Raw genomic sequence first — 23,219 nt, forward strand, 5'->3', positions numbered from 1 at the left:
AATTTTGTAGTGTAGAATGAATTTGGATATGAATTAAGGTCACTAGAATCCCCTAGCACAAAGTTGAGTTGAAAGCTTCCATACCGATTAGGTTTTGATGTAAGATTCTACTTGGGTCAACTTCAAATAATCATGTCTCTTAGAAAATAAAGAGTTACGTGACCCATAACCTATCAAATTAAAGGTATTTGAATCTTATTCCAACACCACCAGTTTTGCGTCAACATGAGTTTCGAGTAGAAAGTAATAACCATTTTAGTAACCTGAGACAGTGCAGTGACGAATTAACCGACGGGAAAACATTAAAAAGAGTTGTTTTTTATATTTTTACCTCTAAGAAAACCCTAAACGAATTTCTTGACTAATTAAAGGCCCAAAATAATCAGATTTTCATCTCTTAATCCCTCATTCTCTTCTCTCTCAAACCCTAAGGCAAAACCCTAAGGAAAAATCAAAGCGTAGGATTTCCATTCAAGATTCTTCCAATCTTTTTTCAAGATTCTTCTTCAAGGTAAGTCATTCTCAAAGAATTTCATTCTTTCCATCTCAAATTTTTTCAATAAAAAACACTTTTCAAATGAATTAGCCAAACACAAATTTCTTTATTTCCAAAGCACTTTTTTGAAAGCTATTTTAAAAAAAAGTGCTTATGAAAATAAGCAGTTTTTAGCAATAATGCCAAATAGGAAAAACGGCTTACTTTTAGAAGCACTTTTTTAAAATGACTTTTCAGAAAAGTGTTTTTGAAAAAATAATAATTTGTTTTCGGTTAATTCATTTGAAAAGTGTTTTTCATAAGCAAATTGCGTTTTGCTAATCTTTTTAAAAGAGTCTTTTTAAGAGTCAAATTATGAAAAAAGACAACTATTAATGTACTTTTAATATTAAGATTATTTTATATAGAGAAACTATTTTAAATATCTATTATAAAATAGTTAATTAAACTTTTATTTTTATTAAATTAAAATGTACATATTTAAATATTCAATCAATATTACACCTTTTTCTTTTGGAGGATTGAAATCTTTAATTGCTATTTTTTCTCTCTTTTTACTAACCTTACAAACATATTGTTATTTTTTTTTTTCTAATTCTGTAAAAATTATACGTAAAATAATATGTAAGATATAAAATACTAATATATAAATATAAAATAAAATATAAATTTATTATATATAAATAAAAAATAAAATTCTTAAATGAAATTTAACCAAACTGAATGTGTTAATTAATTAATAAGAGATATATTGGTAAATATGTATATATGAAAGAGATATTTTAGTCTCGAGAAAGATAATTTTTTGTTGGGAAAAGAGTCTGATATACCCCTCAACTTTGTCATTTAGAGCTGATATACCCCTCGTTATGAAAGTGGCACATACATACCCCTACTTATATACAAATGGCTCACATATACCCTTTTCCTCTAACGGAAATGAAAAAAATCAATTTTCGTTGATTTTTTTTTTTTTTTTTAAATAATATATAATCCCATATGAGTATATTTAATCCTACTCAAACATTTTATTTTTTTTGACTTTTTTTTTTGTTTCAATGACTAATTTAGATTTATTATTGTGATAGTCAAATTTATTTATGTTTCACTAATATTCTTGTAAAACTTATTATAGATGACCAAATTTGTTTCTTCAAATACAAAAATTAAATTATAATATAGACAAAAAAAAATAGTTTTAAATTATAATATAGCCACAAAAAAATAGTTTTAAATTTTTTTCTTTACACTAAGGAATGAAAGAAAAAATAAAATATGAATAAGAAACTCAAATAATTATAATCAAAGAAATCAAAAAATAATTTATGTATGAAAAAGATTAAAATATACTTTGAACTTTGCTAGAAGAATCATATATACCCCTAAATAATTTTTGAGAAAATTAAAAGTAAAAAATATAAATTTAAAACTAATTTTTTCACTTCCGTTAAATGAAGGGTATATTAGCTTCTTCTCAACATTAGAAAAATTGCTTCTGCTTCTATTTAAAAACATTTTTATTGATTTGTCAAACACATAATTTTTCAACAAAAGTATTTTTTTTTTATCAAAATAAGTGCGGCCAAAAGGACCCTATCAACGACCACCAAGCCATCTCTCAAGCCATAGAAATATAGTTTGATCATCAGCAACCAAACCAATACAAAGGCGCAGAAAACCACTACAAAGGTCAAATGGGAACCTCCTCAATTGGGAACCTACAAACTGAACGTTGATGCCTCCGTGAAGCAAAGTCCGGGCCCTAGGGTATAAGAGGTCTAGTTAGAAATCACTTGGGCCACTGAATCATTGGCTTTAGTGAGCACACCCCCCACACAAATTCTGTTAGAGCTTAACTGCTGGCTATGAGGAGAGGCCTCCAAATAGCTATAAGCCATGGCTTTACTCCCCTTGAAATCAACTCTGACTCTATTAAGACTATTCATATGCATACAAATCAGAATATTAACATGATGTATGATAACGTTGTTGTTGAGTGCAAATGCTTGATGCTGAAGCTGGAAATCACCAAAGTGACCCAGGTGTTTCGGGAGCAAAATAGAGTAGCAGACAAATTGGCAAAGGAGGGGACGAAAGTGGCAATTTTTGACGAACCAAACATTTTGCTAGTTCCTCCAATGTATCCCCAAAGGGAGGTAGAAGCAGACATTCTAGGAACTATGTATACTAGATTAACAAACAATATTCCTAGCATTTTTCAGGGTCGGGATGTGACCCAACTTAATCGAAACGGGCATCATGCTGCGGCGGATGCACCGATACATTGCCCCTCCTAATTATTATTAATATATTAACTCTTTCCTGACCAAAAAAGAAAAACAAACTTTTCACTTGATTGAATAATGCCAATTAGAATATCAATTTTTTTACATTTATAATATTTCGTATTACTTTTAGTTACAAATAATCAATATTATAGTGATTGTTACTTTTAGAAGATATTCAAAGTTAAGACTATTTTTTTAAATTTAATTACTTGATAATCTAATTAGTTTGAGCTTGAAATGTTTAATAATTCATCTCAAACAACTAAAGACAATCTCATAGAGTCAATTAAAATATGATTGATTCAAATTGAAGTCAAGACAAATTAAGAAATAGAAAATAATTATAAATTTAATTATCTACAAATTTTAATTATAATTACATCAATAATAAAAATTTAAAAATATGTACATAACAGTTGTAGTAAGAAATTACCAACACACTATTATTTTTCAAAAGTTAATAGTAACAAGGGAAAAGGGTCAAAAATGCCCTTTAACTATGTGAAAGGAACAAAAATGCCCCCCGTTTATAGTTTGGCTCAAAAATGCCCTTACCGTCAATACTTTGGTCCAGAAATGCCCCTATAGTTACAAAATGGCTCAAAAATGCCCTTTTCCGAATAAATATTTTTTTTTCTTTTTAAACACACCTTCTTCCTAATTAAAATATTATTAAAGAACACTATTCTTGTTTTCTTTTTTGTAAAATCACTTTAACAAATAAAAATGTAGGAAATATTTTTTTTCTTCTTAATCTCATTATATCAATTAAAATAGAATAACTTCATGTACCATTTGGACATATAATATAGGGAAAAGGGTCAAAAGAATGGTGCAGTGCTGACACCAATCCACATATTGCAGTGCTGCCTTTGCACCCTGATCTCCGAGCCAAGTTTAACGAGACTGCTGCTTGGGATTATGCACGAAGCATGGCAGGAAAATCTTATGGTTACCACAACCTAATATTTAGCTGGATAGACACAATTGATGGAAATTACCCACCACCCGTGGATGCTCATCTGGTAGTGCATGCTATTTTTGTCTTGCCATTTTTTTGTTTGACCTATTATCTTGAAGGTGGTCCATACATACCCTTACTTAGTAAATCCTCTAGTTTGCGAGTATAGTCATCTCTGCTTAGGCTAACTATGTCCTATCAAAAAATAAAAAAGATAATCACAACAAACAACTAACTTATATGTCCAAATGGTACATGAAGTTATTCTATTTTAATTGATATAATGAGATTAAGAAGAAAAAAAATATTTCCTACATTTTTATTTGTTAAAGTGATTTTACAAAAAAGAAAACAAGAATAGTGTTCTTTAATAATATTTTAATTAGGAAGAAGGTGTGTTTAAAAAGAAAAAAAAATATTTATTCGGAAAAGGGCATTTTTGAGCCATTTTGTAACTATAGGGGCATTTCTGGACCAAAGTATTGACGGTAAGGGCATTTTTGAGCCAAACTATAAACGGGGGGCATTTTTGTTTCTTTTGCATAGTTAAAGGGCATTTTTGACCCTTTTCCCTAGTAACAATAAAGTACATAGTCTATTATATTCTAGTTAGGGTATTTTGTTTCTTCAAGTGTGCTATTGGTTAATACTGTGCTTCTCACCATTAACGTTTTACGTCGCCTCCATCAGACCTGGTTGTCTCTTTTTATGTATGTATCTCCTTCATCTTGCTCACTGGTTTTGGTTCTTCCTTTAATCTTGCCTCTTGCTCGAATTTAGTTCTTTTTTGTGCATTCTTCGGTATGTTTTCGTATTTGAGCTTTCCTTTATTGAACTGAATTTGGGAGGGTTTTTGGTTCTTTGGAGGATTTGTAATTTGGAGGGGTCTTATATTTTTGGGCCTGAAGTAGCTTTAGTGTTGAGCCGTCCTTGGATGGTTGTAAGTTTGTTATACATTGTTTCCTAATATATTGATAGAAGTTTGGTGTTGCATGAATGAATATTAAATTTTTGTCTCTTGGTAAGTGTTTACTTGAACTAAATTTGGACAAGGTGTTCAGTATTACTATAGATAATGCTTTTTAAAAATAATGTCATGGTTAAACAATTAGAGATGTGGGAAACTAATATGATGGGTTGTATGCATCTTCATTTGAGCTGTATGACTCTCATACTTAATCTTACAGTTCAAGAAGGTTTGAAAGAAATTGGTTCTTTTGTCAAATCTGTTAGGCAATAGGTCATGTATGTTGCATCATCTCCTACAAAGACAAGAAAATTTAAGGATTATTGTGAACATGAAAAGATAGATTGTGATAAATCATTATCTTTGGATGTTCTACTAGGCGGAATTACACCTACTTAATGTTGGATTTAACACAAAACATTGAGAAGGCGTTTGATAGATTTGTTCTTCACTCATATTTGTGAAGATGGTAGTTTTGCAGGTCTAATTGAATGTGATGATTGGGTGAATGTGAGGTGGGGTTTTACCTAGTAGGAACATTCTAATAGAAAACCAAGAAAGTGCAAATAAAAAAAGAAGATAAAACTTATTAGTCACCTTACTCTGGAAGTTATTGCCCATAAACCCTTCAAACTCTACAAGACAATAAAACTAGTGGAAAGAGTCAACAAGCTGAACAACAATGCGACGAGTACTTCGTCAAATCCTCAACTGCATATTAAGGTTGTCTTCATGTGTGTGTGTTTGTTAGCAGGATTTGAACAGTTATGACGTTCATTCAAATGCTTTGTTGATTTTCATTTTTTTTTAATTAGAGGATTAATTAGATGGGCAAGCTAGGGAAGAAAGCAAGGAAGTTTGCCAAGAAGAATCTTCCGTCAGTGCTTCGAGATCGCCGAAAGAAGAAAGCTTTATTCAAAAAGAGATATTCATCCAGTAAATATTTCTCTCTCTCTCTCTCTCTCTCTGTGTCTTCTTGATTACCTTACATTAGTTTATCTTTAGTTTTCATTGCTATATTTTTTTTAGATTTAGAGGTTTTTATTTTGCAAGAAATGTCACAAGACTAAAATATGTGTAAGCCATTGTTTTAGAGGCTTAAATTGGGCACACTTCGAATGGTATGTATTTACATCACAACTTTTGTATTTGATAGATAGATGAGAGTAATTGGGAAAGAAGAAGAATAGTGATGGGGTTGTTCAGTCTGCTGCAATACAACTTATTTTCCCTGATTGCTCTTATTTAATTGAAAGAGTTACTTAAAGAATAATATTCTGATATTCCAAGTAAAGGATTTTTCAAGTTTGCACAAGTACTCCAGAAACTTATATTCCTTTAAACTGAGTAGTGAGTGTGGAGGTGCAATCCCATCTTGAAAAGGTCTAGTTCTTATAGGGAACTCATGGGTGTGCGAAAGGTAACAGGAAAGATTACACAAATGGTGAGAGTTCTGTTTTATCATTGGCTGTAACTTATTTGTTTTTTATGTACTTATGTCAAAAGCTTTACCAGATGGATCAAGTTTGCTTCTCTGTTTTGACTTCCCTGGACATCTTGCCACTATTTTTTATTGTGCAAGTACATTTATTGAGATTAGACATTCATATGAATATCTTTATGACCTTGAGTTCTTTAATTATTGTAGAAAATGTGCAGAGTAATGTTGAAGACCAAGCCAAATTAATAGATCACTCAAATGAAAGGTGAATTTAGTTCATATTTTAAAGTTGGATACAAGCTGTTTTCTTCTAAGGCTGGATATTTTTGTCCTCTTATGCTATTTCATCTTCTACTTGTGGCTTCACTTATTCTAAAATTGAAAACTGATGCTAACCAGTTACCACTTTTAGATTTGTAGTAAATGTTGGACTTAATTGTCCAATATAGGTGAAACAGGGAGGGGATTGTTTTTCCTGCAATGGCATACAGTAAAAGAGCTGAGATATGAGAAGAATCTGAAACTCGGGGAAGGTCCTGGGCCACAAATAAAGTAGAACCAAATGCTGTAAATCTATTTTTTCAGCTAGATAGGTCACATCGATTATAAAGACTAATATCTTTCGGTGATATAGTCTGATGTCATCAAACTGAAAACTCCTTACATCAATTGATTTCATTGGACCTCTCATTGCAATTGAACGCCTCATGTTTTTGTAGACCGATCATTTGTACTAAAAGCTAGGTGACTAGTAAATCTAGTTAGATAGTGACAATATTCTCAACCTAGAAGATTGTAATTTCTCTTGGACGATGTGTCTAGTCAAAATTACTAGTTCTGTTGACTATGCTTAGGTTGCCGCATTCTCAGAGTTAGTTTACTCATTTCCAGTGCCTATCCTTTCCTCAATAAGCTAAACGTCTTTTGCAGCATAAGGTCCACGAAGCCTAAAGCTATGCTCATGTTTCTTTCGGGAAGAACTCTTCATTTTCTCTATCGTTACTTTCTCTCTGTAGTAGAAGCTACTATCCAAGACTTGCAAGGGATGTTTAAGTAAAGGAAAAGATGTTGTTTTGGGGGACACACACAATGTTTCTTGCATCAAACTCACAGTCTCTCAAGATATGGAATTGTAAAATCTAAGTTTCTCGCGATGTGTTTCAACTTGTGGCTTTGCCTATCTTCATTACTTCAATTTTTCAGCATTTGACCCCTTGATATCATCAAAAAAGGTCTGTTCAACCCAGTGTTGTCAAAGAAAAAAAGCTTTAGAAGTGCTCGAGGTCTATTGGGGATTTAAGCATGACCACAATGGAAGTGTTGGTGTTAGTAAAAGAAGGTACTGTGAAGAAAAAGAAATAAAATCTATATATCGTGCAAGAAACTAACAGATTCTTCATAATGTCTTACTAAGCAATTAATGTGTCTCTTTGCTGAGGTTGTCAAACAAATAGATCTCTTTGCCGATTAAATTTGTTGTTTAGTACTGCTCGATTTAAGATAGCATTCTTGGGTAATAAGGCACACATCTTAGTGCCTTGCCTACGCTGAGGCACAACTTAAATGAGGCAAGGCACCATCCCTGAGCTTTTCTGAGCTTCAGTGCATAAAATGAGCTTTTAACAGCACTGTTTCATCCCTTGTAAAAAAAAAAAGGTCTGTTCATCCCTTGTATGCTGGAACTTTTGTTCCTGGTGTTTCTATCTTGTCACATAAATCACATAGTTATTGACTAGTCATAAGTTTTTCAGAAACACTGAAGTTGAAGCTTTTGAAGACTTGCCTCTTGAGGCACCATTCATAGAGAATGACTGTGATGGTGTTGTCGATTCTTCAGACAGTGATGGATATCTTTCGGAGGTCTCAATCTTCAATTTAGCAATCATCTGTACTTCAATGTCAACTTTTTGCTTTATCTAAACTTTTTATGTCCATGTTTCAGGATATAAGCTATGAAAATGAAACAGAAAGTGAACCTGGGAAACTTTTAGAAGGTCCATCATCTGACTTAACTGGGATTATCTTGGTCTTCTGTTCCTCATCTTAACATCCCTTGTATTATTTACTTATTTCCAATTTTTCTCCTTTCAAATGCACAAATCCTCTAATTCATTAATGGATGTGCAGGTGACAAATGTACTAGTGAATTGATGATGCAGAATATAAAAATTCAGGAAAATCTTGCTGTACAAAAGAGAAAGCTGGAAAGGTTGAAGAGGAAGGTAGGTTGCTTTTGCTAATTAAATCTTTTGTCTTTCAAGAGTTCAAAAGATGAACCTTGTGGATTTACAGAAAAAGTCTTATGATATTGTAGACAACCAAGGTGGCCTTGGCCTGAGAAACCTAAAACAACCAAAATAATTGCTTACTACCAAAATGGTTATGGAGATTCTGTACTGAAGAGGAAGCCCTATGGAGAACGTTCACAACAGGGAAATATGGCTTGCTTATCCAATGGACTACTGAGGAGGTGTGGGGTCTTTTGGATGTAGTGTGTGGAAGATCATTCGAAGGTTGGGGCCAGATTTCAACAACAATAAACAATATCTATGTCAGTGTGGGTTTTTAGAATAGGAATAGGTTTATACAAGCCTATTAGAATAGGAATAGGTTTACAAAATCCTATTTAGAATAGGAATAGGAATAGGAATAGTAAATAGTATCCTACTTGGTAAAGAATTGTATTCTAGTGTCTATAAATAGGATCTCGATGTAATAATGTAGACACGACACCAATTCAATAATATTTTTCTCATATATTTCTCACATGGTATCAGAGTCTCTACGATCTTGGTAGAAAATCAAAGAGCTTGCGCTGCCGGCGGGCGGCTATTTCTCATATATGTCGCCCGTCTGACCAATGATTATGTTAACAAAAGTAGGATCAATGATATATGAACATATTCAAGGGAAGAAAACTCAATCAGACAGGTCACCGTGCGTCAATTTCCGGTGACTTTCAAGGGCTGTTTTGTGTCAACCCCATATCCGTCGGTATTTGTGTAGCACCGTGTCATCTTTCCGGTGACTACTTTTTCATATTCAATTTATGTAGCACCGTGCTATTTTTTCGGTGACTACTTTCTCATATCTAATTTGTGTAGCACCGTGCCATCTTACCGGTGACTACTTTTTCATATTTAATTTGTGTAGCACCGTGCCATCCTTCCGGTGACTACCTTTTTTTTGCATATTTGATTTGCGTAGCACCGTTCATCTCTCCAGACTACTTTTCATATTCAATTTGCGTAGTACCATGGATTTTTTCGAACTACTTTCTCATATCTGAGTTGGCATAGCACCGTGTGTCTTTTCGGTGACTCCTCAGATTTGATTTGCATAGTTCCATTCGTCTTTCCGGTGACTCCTCAAATCTGATTTGCGTAGGGTTCTGCCATCATTCCAACCCTACCTGTATAATTTCTCTTTTTCAGTAGGGTCGTGCCATCATTCCGACCCTACCCATATTATTTCTCTTTTTCAATGGGGTCGTTCCATCAATTCGAACTATCCTATATAATTTCTATTCTTGTTGGGTCGTGTCATCATTCCAACCCTACCCATATAATTTTATTTCTTAGATTGTGAGCACTTCCAGCCATCAAATCTAATACTCCGGCATATAAGCATGTTCCGACCAATTTTTTTTTTTTTTATAACTGAGAAATCCGTCTGTGACCCGCCCTTTGGACCAATCACAGCCTTCTAAATTGTTCCGATCAATTTTTCGGTGACTTTCTTGTTTAATATCGACTCATCTATTGATCCCAACACAATCCATATACTTTATACTAGATTTTGAGCACTTTGTTGCTCGGGGGGAGTTTAGTAGCCTTGTATGTCGATTATGTGAGTCACTTTATGGTTTGAAACAGTCTTTGCAAATTTGGCTTGGGAAGTTCAACACTGTGATTTTATCACTATGTGTTTTATCGGCATTATGCATCAGATTCAGTATCATGAGAAGATTAAGCACATTGAGATTGACTGACATTATGCATCAAATCCAATATTTAATGAGAAGACAAGCACATTGAGATTGACTGTCAATTTTGTGAAGTCGACTGATCAACTTGCAGATATCTCACCAAGCTCCTTATTGGTTCTTGTATTAATTACATATGTAACAAGCTAGGTACATGAATTGTATGCACTAGCTTGAGGGGGAGTTTTAGAATAGGAATATGTTTATACAATCCTATTAGAATAGGAATAGGTTTACACCATCCTATTTAGAATAGGAATATGAGTACAAATAGGAATAGGAATAGTAAATAGTATCCTACTTAGTAAAGAATTGTATTCTAGTGTCTATAAATAGGATCTCGATGTAATAATGTAGACACGACACCAATTCAATAATATTTTTCTCGTAATGGCCTGAAAATAGATTTTTGGAATGAAATTTGGAGTGAGGATGATAGCCTGAGGAGCTTATTTCCACACCTCTATACTTTGAGTCTTCGAAGATCTGCTACTATTGCCCAAGTATGGTGCCAACAAGGGTGTAACTTAGTGTTTAGGAGGGCTTTGAATGACTGGGAAATTGAAGATATGGTCAGGTTACTGAAGGTGCTAAATACCACATCCAATATATCTCAAAGAAAGGACAAACCAATTTGGAGATTGCATAGCAAAGGAGTGTTCATAGTTAAATTTTGCTTTTGGAAGATGAATGTCAATCAATCATTGTCAGATAATTGGCCTTGGAAACAAGTGTGGAAGACTAGAAGCCCATTGAAAGTTTCATATTTTACTTGGCTAGTCATAAGAAAGGCCTGCCTTAGCCATGAGGCATTAAAAAAAAAGGGTATGTAGTTTTGTTCAAAGTGTTTTATGTATGAGCAGAAAACAGAGGTAAATAACCATCTGTTTATTTTTTTTGACGACAAGGGAAACCCACAACCGCTATCCTTTGGGTGCGCACAGGGTTAAACCCCTGCTCCTATGCAATAGCTCGCAAACCACATAGGAGAGGTAACCCGCACTAGGCAAGCCCGATGCGACGAGCTCGACCCAGAAGGCAAACCCCTTGCTTTCGCTGGCAAGGGGTTTCGAACTTGAGACCTCCAACATGGAAGTCCATCTGTTTATTCACTGTAAAGCAGCCTCAAATCTGTGGAATATGTTTTTGTGTATATTAGGGTTAGCTGAGTGATACCAACGACAACCAGGGAGCTCCTTAGCAGCTCGATAGGAATTGGCAACAGAGGGAGAAAGGAAGACTGGTGGAAGACTATACCAGCCTGTATATGGTGGACTCTATAGAAAGAAAGGAATGATAGATGTTTTGAAGGACAAAAAGAAAGTTTTTAGTAGATCAAAATGAAATGCTCAAGTCTTTTGTTTTTTTGGTGTAAACAAGAATTGGTAGGGAAAATCATAGAAATAGTTGATTTTACAGGAAAATTGTAATTTTGTATATCTTTTTGAGGGTGTGCACATCACCCCGTTGGATGTAAGTTTCCAATCATCTCTTGGATGATGAATTTTTTATGGATACAAAGTTACCCTTGTCTCAAAAAGTATATAAGGGATAAAAGACCTGGGTTACTATGTAAACTTGATATTGAGATAGCCTATGACTGTATATTCAGGATGTTTGCTTAACATGTTACAACAATGGGAATTAATTATAAATGGGTTAACTGAATCAGTCTTGTAACATTAGAATGATGTGGAAGACAAATGTAGATAGGCTTTTTCATTACGAAATCTTGCTACCAAGTTCGAACTAGGAGTTCCCTGTTTCCTTTTTTGAACCCTTGGAAACAAATATGGAAGTCAAGAGAAGCATGTCTTACCCAAGAATCAAGATAATCTGCAAAGGAGGGGCAGCCTGTTGTGTAACAAACGTTATATGTATGTGTAATAACAACACGAAGTCAATCAACCCTCTATTTTTACATTGTTTTGTTGCAACACAGATATGAAATGTTTTACAGTATTTTGGGCATGAACTGAGTGATGCCAAAATCAACCACAAATTGACTAGATTGTTGGAGCATGAAATATGTGAAAGGGTCTTTGAAGAATAGATGGAATACAATTCCATCTATATGTGGGAGAGGCAGGGAACTAGCTTCCTCCCTTCCCTCTTCTCCTTATTAGTAGTATTATCAAGTAATCACATAGTTCCTTATTCTTCAATGTGTTATACTATCTGATGTTTCATTTTCTTTATATCGTGCTGTTATGTTGTCATACTTTTTTTGTAACCTGTTTCAAAATTTCTTCTTTGAGCCCAGGGTTTATTGGAAACAACCTCTCTACCCCACAAAGGTAGGGATAAGGTCTACTTACACCCCACCCTCCCTAGACCCCACTTGTGGGATTATATTGGGTATGGTAGTTGGGTCAATATGGATTTTGTAAATGAAGTGGAAACCTTGTTATGGGTATAGATAGCTTACAATAGATGGTACAAGGCTTTTCTCGTATTTTTTTTTGTAATATACCCTAGCACAAACTTTATGATATATCAATAGAACTATTCTTTTCCCTGAAAAAATACAAGTAGCTTCATGTTTTTCCAGTAATGTGCTTTGGAGGGCATTGTACATGTAGTATGAGTTCCTTCTACTTGATTGCTGGCTGAACTCCGTTTCTTATATTTGTTGAAGGATAGAGCCATAGAGGTTGTACAGCACTTATTTGTTGATATAAAGGGTGAATGCTCTTACACATCTAAGTTGTTCATTGTCCTTTGAATTTTTTCAGGATCCAAGTTTCTCTAAGTTTTTAGAAAAGCACAAGGACATTGAAGCAATGCAAAATGGAGTAGTGGTAAGTGATTTCAAGATGTTTACCTTTAAACTGTTGTTTGCAAGTTTTATTGGTTGGTAGTGAATGTTGTCTTCCAACAGTGAAGTGTTCATGGTCTAGCTCATATTTCGGATCGAATCTGTTCATGTCAACCTCAGGGAGAAGCCTTAAAATTCGTGAAATTTAGGGGAAAACAGAACTTTTTAGTGATATTTCAAAAATGTCTATGCTGTTCTCTACACTCTACTTTCCTAACTTCCAACGAGCTAATAAAGGTTAATAATTCTTTTTAGTGAAATAAAAGTAAATTTTATAGATATTCTTTGAGATTGGTCCTATTAAGTATTGGTTTTAGATTTGTTTTTACCGTTTTTCTTTGGAATGGAATGTGAACATAATTTCAGTAATAAAATGTTAAAAAGGTTGAACTCATCATATTTAAAGCAAGGATCTACCTCGATTAACGTGTTTGTAAGAATGATTTTGGTACAGATACTTGATTGCTGATTTTTTTAAATGTCGAGACTGCTTGTACAAAATCGAGCATGCACCCTTGACTTGACTTGCAGTTTAAGATGTTAATTTGACTTTCTATTAATATTGATGGTGGATGAGTATATTAAATAGTTTCATTTTCAAAAGAATAAATAATACTTAAATAGTTCGGTTGGTTTTTAAACATTGGAATAACATGCAAGTGTTATGATTTTCCAAAAGTGAGGGCCGATGGGAACTTCTGATTGCATTATGAAGAATATCTTGAAAATTACTATTTGACTGGAGGCAAGTTTTAATGGTTTTGACGGCAATGCAAAAACATTATTTGAAAGAAGAGATAATATTTGCTGCTTCCGAATGTCCTAGCAGCTCATGATTTAAGGGATATAGAAAATGATAGAAATCAGAATTTAATGTAGATTACGGCGATAGAGATGAATCAGAGGCAATTTAGGCTTCTTGTTTATCTAAACAAGAGCATCAGTCGGAATATTCAGGGGTTGAGTGGTATGCAAAAGACATAGGTGATAGGGCTAAAAAGTTACTGACACGTAGATGGAGAACCAACACCTATTGTTTGACTTAAAACAGATTATTCGGGTCTTCATTTGGAGCGTAGTATTTGGCGAAATAGGTTGATTGACTTAGCCTTTTTACAGTAAGAAGGGAACAATGGAGGAATTGTAATGTTATTGGTACAAAAGGGATTAGGCCCTTTTAAGGAGACTATTTAGGGTGTACATTCAGTTTCATTGCTGGATAGTTTCAGTGTTATCCAACAAAATAGTGAGTTGTACTTCAACATTCATGGAAGTATATGGCCCAACTAGAGGAATAGGAGGGAACTTGCAGCTAGAGCTTTCAGTACTGAATTGCTATTGGGATTAGCCTTGAGGAATAGGAGGTGATCTTAATGTAAGAAGATATGAAGAAGGAAGAAATGTACACGATAGACAATCCATGGTTATTAGGGACTTCTAAAGTCTTATTGAGGATTTGGAATTAGAACTCTCCTTTACATGGGGGTAAATTTACTGGTGTCTAAGGGAATGATCCAAGAAGAACATCTTGACTAGACGGATTATTACTTACAAATGAGTGGGATGATAAGTTCAAGTTTATTATTCCTACTTTTGATTGACGGGGTTTTTGAGGATTCTTATAACTCACGCCAACTAACTTGGTGTTGAGTAGTAACCATTGGTGTAATTGCTTTCGTTATATACCATCTCAAAATTCATAATAAGTAATAACTGGCTGTACAATCTACCTTTGGGTCCGCTTGCTTTAAAATGTTATGCAGTACCAACTTTAAACTTAATGTGTGCTTGGATAAGCTTAGACCAATCAGAATAAAGAGGGTATACAAGATATCTTCTTTCTTCCCCTGAACTCATGGACCCTCTTTGCCTAAAAAAATTAATTGGATAATTTTGAACACTCAATATTCCAGGCATGTATGTCACATAGTCATCCAATTTTTTTTGAGGATTCTTATAACTCACGCCAACTAACTTGGTGTTGAGTAGTAACTATTGGTGTTATTGCTTTCGTTATATACCATCTCAAAATTCATAATAAGTAATAACTGGCTGTACAATCTACCTTTGGGTCCGCTTGCTTTAAAATGTTATGCAGTACCAACTTCAAACTTAATGTGTGCTTGGATAAGCTTAGACCAATCAGAATAAAAAGAGTATTACAAGATATCTTCTTTCTTCCCCTTAACTCATGGATCCTCTTTGCCTAAAAAAATTAATTGGATAATTTTGAACACTCAATATTCCAGGCATGTATGTCACATAGTCATTCATATTTGTTGGTGAAATTTTTTAGGTGGAACACATTGACAAACCCTTAAACTTGCAAGTAAATTTCATTTAGATACTTGAATTACGCCTTGTTTCTATTTCGCACTTGAACATGATAAAATGTTTCTATTAGACATTTCTGGCTCAAATTAGGAAAATTTATGCACGTGTTGTCGTTTTCTCTAACGCCTCAAATGCCCATTATGTAGATAAGCTAACCACTTAAAAATGTCACCTCTTTTAATTATACTCATTAGCCTCATACGCTATAAAACCTTGCGCCTGTTACGATTGAGGCTGATGTGTATAATTAAAGGTGGTGACATATTTTATGTGGTTGAGTTATCTATGTAGTAGGCACTTAAGAACATGCACAATTATTTTTTCATAATTTGAGCTGAAAGTGTCTAATAGGAATGCTTTATCATATGTTCAGGTGCTCAATTGAACATGCCTTATTTTGCGTGTCTATATTTAATTTACTGTCAAGTTTAAGGGCTGTCAATGTATTCTGCCAAAATATCTGTTGGGCATGCGCTGAATTGCGGACACATATTTTGGATTGCCTGGCCTTACATCTCTTTCTTCTTATGTGTTTTGTCTTTCTACTAATAGGATCGCAAAATGGAAACCTCATGATTTCCCTTTAGAGCTAGTTGTATAATTGTATCTTGATTACTCTTGAGATATCAAAGTATTTTGCTTCTGATTAACTTTGTGGCAGTTCTCAGATGAGGATGAGATGAGTAATCATGGAAGGGACTCGGTGACTGAAGACAATCAAGGTAAAAACAAGGGAAGAGTTTTGACAGTATCTGCCATTAGTTCTTGGTGTCGACTGATCAAAGAAGAGCATAAGGAGGAAGCATTTGTTTGTTTATTAAATGCTTATCGAGCAGCATGCCACTATGGTGCTGAATCCATTGGCCTAAGGTTTCAGAATGCTGAGACATTCTGCAGCTTAGTAATGTCTGTTCTTTCCGAAGCAGATAATATACTTCGGGGACTTTTGGGGCTATCATCCTCCAGTTACAAGAAAGAAGCAGTACTAGAACTGAAGGATACCCCACAATGGGTTAATGTAAAGCCTCTCATCAAATCATACTTGAGGAGTACATTATCTCTGTTGGATCAGGTTACTGATTCAGAAATTCTGGCTTTCGCTTTGACTCGGCTCAGGGATTCTTTACCATTTTTTGCTGCTTTCCCATATCTCTTGCAGAGGCTCATTAAGGTACATTATCTTTAGCACTTGATTTGTATGAAGAGTCTTCTAGATGCGATTTGATGACATCTTATGCATATGCTATCCCAGATTGACTATTAAAATTGTTGAAGCACTTTTTCTTAATTAAAAATTTGATCTTATATGTATGCATTACTCGAGTCCATACACTTGCTGGTAAGCTACTAACGTAGTACTAGTGGAATTGCTAGTTTTGCTGTATTATTTTATTATAAACTTTTTTTTGCTTCTGTTTTTCCCATATATGATGTACGCTTTTGTGAATCAGACAAACAATATGTTAGCTGTATTTTTCATGCATATGCTGTTACCTCTTAGTGAATTCCTATAATATGTCATGTGATAATTGTTGTCCTAGCTGGACATTGTGCCGATATAAGTTGTATATTCTTGAAATGCGTATTTGATATTCTGGGATCAGTATTGCACGCCTGCATTGCATTTTATTGAAGCATAGCTCCTATTTTGACAATTGATGCGCGATGTAACATGGTCGTATGTAATAAGATCAACCCAACTAGGTTGAGGTCGAATCCACCAGGAATATGGAGAACTTTCAGAGATTACTATTTCATGAACCCCAATTCATTACCATTGTGGTTTTATTAGAGAGTTGCATATGTAATTATTTTACTACTAAAGACATACCTTGTAGAACTAATCCCCACATTAAAACATCATATGATTTGCAATTTTAAGTTATGTTAACATTGTGAATCTTCCCTGGTCTGTGATGCTAATACTACTTTTTCGTAGCTGAATATATGGTGATTCCTTTATTCTTGACCTTTATGTTGAAACAGACGACAATACATTTGTGGGCTACAGGTGGAGGGATGCTATCATCAGCATCTTTTTCGATCGTACTGGATGTGGCCTCTCTATTTACAACTGATTGTTTTGACAATTGCTTAGCAAAAGCTTTTGTGGCTTATCTTGCTCAGTCGAGAGCTACAGATATTGTCAATAACAAACATTTTCAGTTCCTAAGAAATTCCTTAGTTGACTTGTGCTCCCTAGATGTTCAAAAATCATTGTCTAAAGCCACCGTGTCTGTCCGTCAGCTTGCAAAAGTATTACAGTGGGGTTTGCGTACAAAGAAAAAGGTAACTAAAATTGCCCTGTGATTTTAATGATTAAGTAGGAATAATGTTGCTAAAAGTAGCTTCTTGACTAATTTTAATCATCTTGTGGTGCAGGAAGCTCTTCAAAGGATCTGCAGTTGGGAGTACGCCAATTGTATTAATCTCTGGGTTGGTTTTATAGCACGCAATGAACGGGATTATGATCTTCAGGCCTTTTTCTTCACTATGGTTCAACTTATAAATGGAGTGGTGCGCCTGTTTCCTGGACCGAGATATTTCCCTTTACGACTCAATTGCATTCAATGGCTTAATGATCTGTCTAATTCTACTGGAGTTTTCATCCCTATTACTTCATTTGTGTTGGATGTTTTGGAATATAAAACAGTCGGAGGGCGTGGAAAACCTGGACCTACTCTCTTCTTTCAATCTGTTCTAAAGGTTGGTTGATGTTAGGATTAACTTGACAATCTTGCAAATGAGTTTTCTCTATGTATTTATGTCACCATTTTAAATTGCAAATTAACATACTGCAGTTGCCAAAGAGTTGCTTGAAGTCTCAGACATTCCAAGATGAATGCATTACATCTGCAATTGAACAACTATCATCACACTTTTTACAATGGAGCTACCACATTTCTTTCCCTGAGCTAGCAACTGTTCCACTCATCCGTCTGAAAAAGTTTAATGAGTCAAAGACAAAGGAAAGTCTATGCCGTGCAGTAAAACATTTGATTGAGCAGGTACTCAACTTACCTTTGGTGTTTTTGATGGTTAGTTACCTAGTATAGCCATTTCCATCCAGAAACATGCATGGTGGATGCCGTTATTGTTAATTAAGAATATGATGGAGATGCAGCTTTAAACAGGATTTGTACCAAGTACCCAGCTGAAGGTCAATTATGTGTTGGACTTAATTAAAGCTCAAAGGCATCTCATGCAACCATCTTACTATCATTTGACTTGAGCACTTGTTTGAGATCATACATATTCAACATTTGCTTGACAGGGTTCCTTTGGTTCAAAAGTAGATTAAAATAATGGGTGTTGGACTATCGGTGCAAGTATAGAGGAGGATAGCATTGTGTTGTCCTTTACATAAGTATGAAAATAGAATATTCCTGTTTAGATAAAATGGTTAATGTGCACGGTCATTCTCATGTATTAAATTGCAAGGACTTGAAGTACATGGGAGATGATGATTTGGAAATCATAGAGTTCCTCTCCTTTGTCTGATAAGTCAGTTTGTGAATTTCATAGTTAAATGTTTCTTTTCATAATCTGGGATTGGACAAAGTTGTGCTTGTGCCTTGTGGCTAGAAAGGAAAAGAAAGCTTAGACAGATTTGCCAATTCAGTTTAGTTTGTGGATCCCTTTGTTCCTGTTTCTATTTAATATTCATGTGTTCAGAAGCAGTTTCTATCCTAACATCTCTCTCTTCCTCACATTCCACCCCTGCTGTCTTTGAGGCTTCTTTTAGTTTTCCTAGTTAGAATGGGCGAGGTATACTGGCTAAATAGTTGACACCGGTAAATAAGACAAGACCAAGATCCAAGCTATCAAATTTCTCAATAATATTTTTTCTTACCATCAGTTGTTTTTCTTACCATCAGTTGTTTTTCTTGTCTCGTTCTGAGTGCTTTCTTTTGTCTCTGCAGGTGGAGAAAAATGTTGATTCTGTGCAAAAGAAAAGAAATGAGGTTGCCTTTTCACCAAATGATCATCAATCTGTTGAAACATTCCTTCAGGTAGCACATTTCTTATCAACTAGTAACAGCTATATTTCATACTGGAGAAATATAGTTTATTTAATTTAAATATATGTTCAACCTGCAGTTTGAGAAGTCCAGTCTCAGTTCTCCATTTTCTCAGTACTACAGAAGTGTACTTGACAAGGCTGCTCTAAGGGGCTCACATAAGAATGAAAAGATTAGGTACTGTGACACTGCTGCAGTTTGGTTTAATTTCTTTTAGTAGTCTAATATGTAGGTGATTTTTGTCGTTTATTCACTGTGAGGACTGATAATAATGTTGTGGAACAACGGATGGCTACAGGGTATGGTTCATATTTAATGATCCCCCTGGGTATGTGGGTGAGATATTCTGTCGGGGGTTCCTCTGGAGTCCCTTATACATATCTTTGTCATTAACTATATTTGGATAAAGCAGTTTGCAGTTTGAACAACATTATCAGTTGGGGAGGGGGGTGGGGGGTGGACAACTCTATTAGTGAACTGGGGTATAACTATATGGGGTGAATGAGTCGCCCACCATATCTTGTTCCAGATATAGCAGCAGTTGAGTGTTATCTGGACTCAAGTTGCGATTATTATTCTAAGGGTGGTAGTTTTGATATAGATTGTGCTCATGGTAACTTTTTGTTTCAACTCCAAACATCAATGTGTTGTTTTAGTTTTACATTAAGCTAAGAATGTTTTGCAGTGCTACTTGTGGTGTACTAACTGTGTAAATTCTACTGCAGTTTGCCAAGACGAGATAAATCAAAGCGTAAAAGAGATGACAGTTTGATCAACGTTTCAGGCCACAAGGATCTGGATACTGTTAATGGAACAAAAAAGCGGGTCAAAAGACGAGCTCCGAAGGCATAATTGTTGTACCATTTTTTTGTGTGCTATAGGTTTTGATAATTTTCTAATTGGCCCCTACCAGGTTGGAAATTTTGAGCTGGGTAAACATGTTATGATATTCTTTAGCTGGGTAAAAATCAATTATGTTGTTGCTTATTTTTCAAAACAGAAAATAGAAAAAAGATTTTGCTCCTATTGAGGTCCTTGAATTGTTGATTGGTTTATTTTTATTTTTCATTTGTCTTTCCTAGTTAAATCAAATTGGAAAAGGTATACAAAATACACCCTATAACTAAATCATTTTTTTTCTTTTCCTTCTATTATTTTTTTTGTTTTTGGCTCACCTTTATTTAATTATTTTGTAGTTTTATGAAACTAAAAAAATTATCTATTTTATACATTTTGTACTTTTTAAAATAAAATTTATCCCTAGATTCAAGTGCAAAGGTTCAACAATTCCTTTCTCATATTTATTATTTTAAATTATATATATATATATATATGGTTTGAAATTTCTTGAGATATTCTATTACTCTTGTGTTAGAGGTAATACTTAGGGCTTGTTTGGATTGGCTTAAGGTAGCTTTTAAGTCGAAATAAAAAGTTGGGGGAGATCTACTTTTCATTTTAGACTTATTTTAAGTTATTTTTAACTATGCTAAACACTTCCTAACTTATTTAAGTTATTTTTATATTTGCCAAACACTTTAAGCCAATCCAAAAACCCTCTTAGTCCAAAGACTTTTAGAGAACAAGTTATGTCCCATGGGCAAGAGTTGATAGTCTTATTGTGTCTTGATTTATGAGATGCTCTATAACTCTTGTTTTAGAGGCCAAACTTAAATCAAGAACTTAACAAGTTGTGCCTATGTGCAAGACTTGACATTACTACATTGTGTCCTGATTTATGAGATACTCTATAATTATTGCCCTAGAGGTTACAACTTGTTAGACCAAGGACTTCCAAACAAGAAGTTAGGCCTCATGGGCAAGACTTGGCACTACCACATTATGTCTTGATTTATTAGATGCTTTATAGCTCTTGCCTCTATGGCAAGACTTAGCCAAGGACTTCAAAGAACAAGTTGTGTCTCATGGGCAACAATTTATATCATTACTAAGTTTAACTTATGGGAAACCCAATAACTTTTGTCTTAGATGCAAAACATAGCTCAGAGGCTAAAAAATAATAACATATGCCTCATAGGCAGTAGTTTACACTATTTCACTATGTCTAACTTATGAGATTCTAACTCTTTTCTTAGAGGAAAGACTTAGACCAAGAGCTTCAAAATAAAAAGTTACTTCATATATACGATCAATATATGAGATCTAATCTCAAAATTTGGTAGTCACACGTATAGATCTGATAGAATAAGTACAAGTTCTCAAAGTGGATCAAAATATACATACTTGTCTCAAAAGCAAAAGACTAGTCAAAGCTAAAAGCAGAAGGAGACAGGTTGATCCAAGATATCATAAGCTCACTCTCGCCTTTGAATATCCCTTTAGTAGGCTCGATATCAATGTTAGTGACTGGTGTTCGGACCTACATCACAAAAACATATGCAGAGTGTAGGTTGAGTACAAAAAACAAGTACCCGATAGGCATCATAGGACGACTGAGCTTGAAAGGTAAAGAAAATAAGGAAAAGCGAGAAATAACACCAACTAGAGGTCAAATGAGCGGAACTACAATGACAGTCTAACTGAAATGCACTCGAGTCTAAGAATGAAAGGTAAATAACTAGCTATAACCTAACTTCCCCCATAAGCTTAAAAGGTACACTCATTAAGCTTAAGAGTATTTCAGAACTACCACAACCGTCCATGGACTCGAACCGCGGTAAGGCACCCCAAAAATCTAATAGAACTACCAAGTCAGAATTTGAACTCGATTAATAAAGGTGTGCTAGGATTCGATTCAAGGCTAATAAGGTTGTGTCAGGGACTTGGATAGTGACTAAATATATACGCCAAGGCTTCGAACCCGGCTAATAGAATGCATGCCACGGCCTCGAACCTTGCTAAGAGATGATACACCAAAGCCTCGAATTGTGGCTAAAAGAATCCAAAAGCCCCCAATCACCTGCTCTTCCTAAAATTGGTCCATACCATAGAGAGAAACCATTTTTAGAGTCACTAGGGACCTGTCACGATCCGAGCCTACACCCTAAATATGGACGACACTCAAGAACTATTGTTGGTCCTTAAGCGAACCCTCATCATGGCCGACTACAAGCGGATGACTAACTCGAGCATACATAAACATCAAACTGAAAGAAATGCTAAATCAACAGTGTATTAAATCTCAAAACTCTCTGAATTTATTGAGTATTAAACATAAGTTTTACAGAAAACCTCTGAAACTGAAAGACTCTCCAAAAATGTCTATTTATGAAGCCTCTACCTACTGTACAAATGTGAGTGTCGGGACAAGACTCATGACTCCCCAAGAGAACTACTACTAACAACTCATAAAACTAGAGTCCTCCGGAAGCAAGGATGTCTCACTCAAAAGTTGACGAGCTGATGAAGTGATCTCGATAGACTCTTATTGAGGATCCTAAGGACTGGTATTTGCATCATTAAAAGATCACTAATTATACCTACTGAGAATATTGGTATCAACACCGTTGAGTTTTCTAAATTCCGAGTTCAGATGAAGGAGATATGGTTGTATGAGTGCATCCTGTCTAGTTAAGGAAATTAATCCATTTTAAAAAGGGGTATTTTGGTCTTTTTCGTACCCCACTAGTCTAAAACATTTTTCCCACCTAAGTTAAGGGGTCTAATCAGATCAAGTCAATTGAGATTCATTCTAAAGCGTTCAAGAAAGTTAGGGCAAAGTTCAAAAGGAGAAAATAAGAGGTTTCAAAGAGTTCTTCAAGATTTTGGGAAAACGCCAAGAACTGAGTTCTTTCGAGGTATGTAAGTTTTCATAGTGATGGGTTTGTTCACACACACACCAATCATGTGATTTTCATCCATAATTTTGATCTTGAGGTTGATTGATTTGAGCTCTTGAGAAGTTCTTGAGGTTTTGCATCATTCTTTAACAATGGAGTCTTGTTGA

At 34.7% G+C, this 23,219-nt stretch overlaps 1 protein-coding gene across 1 annotated transcript; it reads left to right on the plus strand.

Annotated features, from left to right (window-relative positions):
• The first annotated feature begins 4,356 nt into the window (after positions 1-4,356).
• LOC125825379 (nucleolar complex-associated protein 2) lies at positions 4,357-20,338 on the plus strand. Its single transcript, XM_049504723.1, has 14 exons — positions 4,357-4,455; positions 5,528-5,648; positions 6,361-6,418; positions 7,905-8,013; positions 8,096-8,147; positions 8,281-8,375; positions 12,874-12,939; positions 15,952-16,461; positions 17,277-17,579; positions 17,673-17,996; positions 18,092-18,298; positions 19,214-19,303; positions 19,392-19,489; positions 20,038-20,338. Exons 2-14 carry the CDS (start codon positions 5,540-5,542, stop codon positions 20,162-20,164), a joined length of 2,148 nt encoding a protein of 715 aa, XP_049360680.1. The 5' UTR covers positions 4,357-4,455; positions 5,528-5,539; the 3' UTR covers positions 20,165-20,338.
• The last annotated feature ends 2,881 nt before the right edge of the window (positions 20,339-23,219 follow it).

This window comes from Solanum verrucosum, unplaced genomic scaffold (assembly GCF_900185275.1).
Source record: "Solanum verrucosum unplaced genomic scaffold, falcon-dt-bn FXZP01000051.1, whole genome shotgun sequence".
Lineage (NCBI taxonomy): Eukaryota > Viridiplantae > Streptophyta > Magnoliopsida > Solanales > Solanaceae > Solanum > Solanum verrucosum.

What these genes read in the sequence shown, in the direction of transcription:
- LOC125825379 (XM_049504723.1), top strand. Translation starts at nt 5,540, where the DNA reads ATGGGCAAGCTAGGGAAGAAAGCAAGGAAGTTTGCCAAGAAGAATCTT. An exon ending in CAAAAAGAGATATTCATCCA is followed by an intron (nt 5,649 to 6,360) that starts GTAAATATTTCT and finishes TAATTATTGTAG; the next exon opens with AAAATGTGCAGAGTAATGTT. An exon ending in ATAGATCACTCAAATGAAAG is followed by an intron (nt 6,419 to 7,904) that starts GTGAATTTAGTT and finishes TAAGTTTTTCAG; the next exon opens with AAACACTGAAGTTGAAGCTT.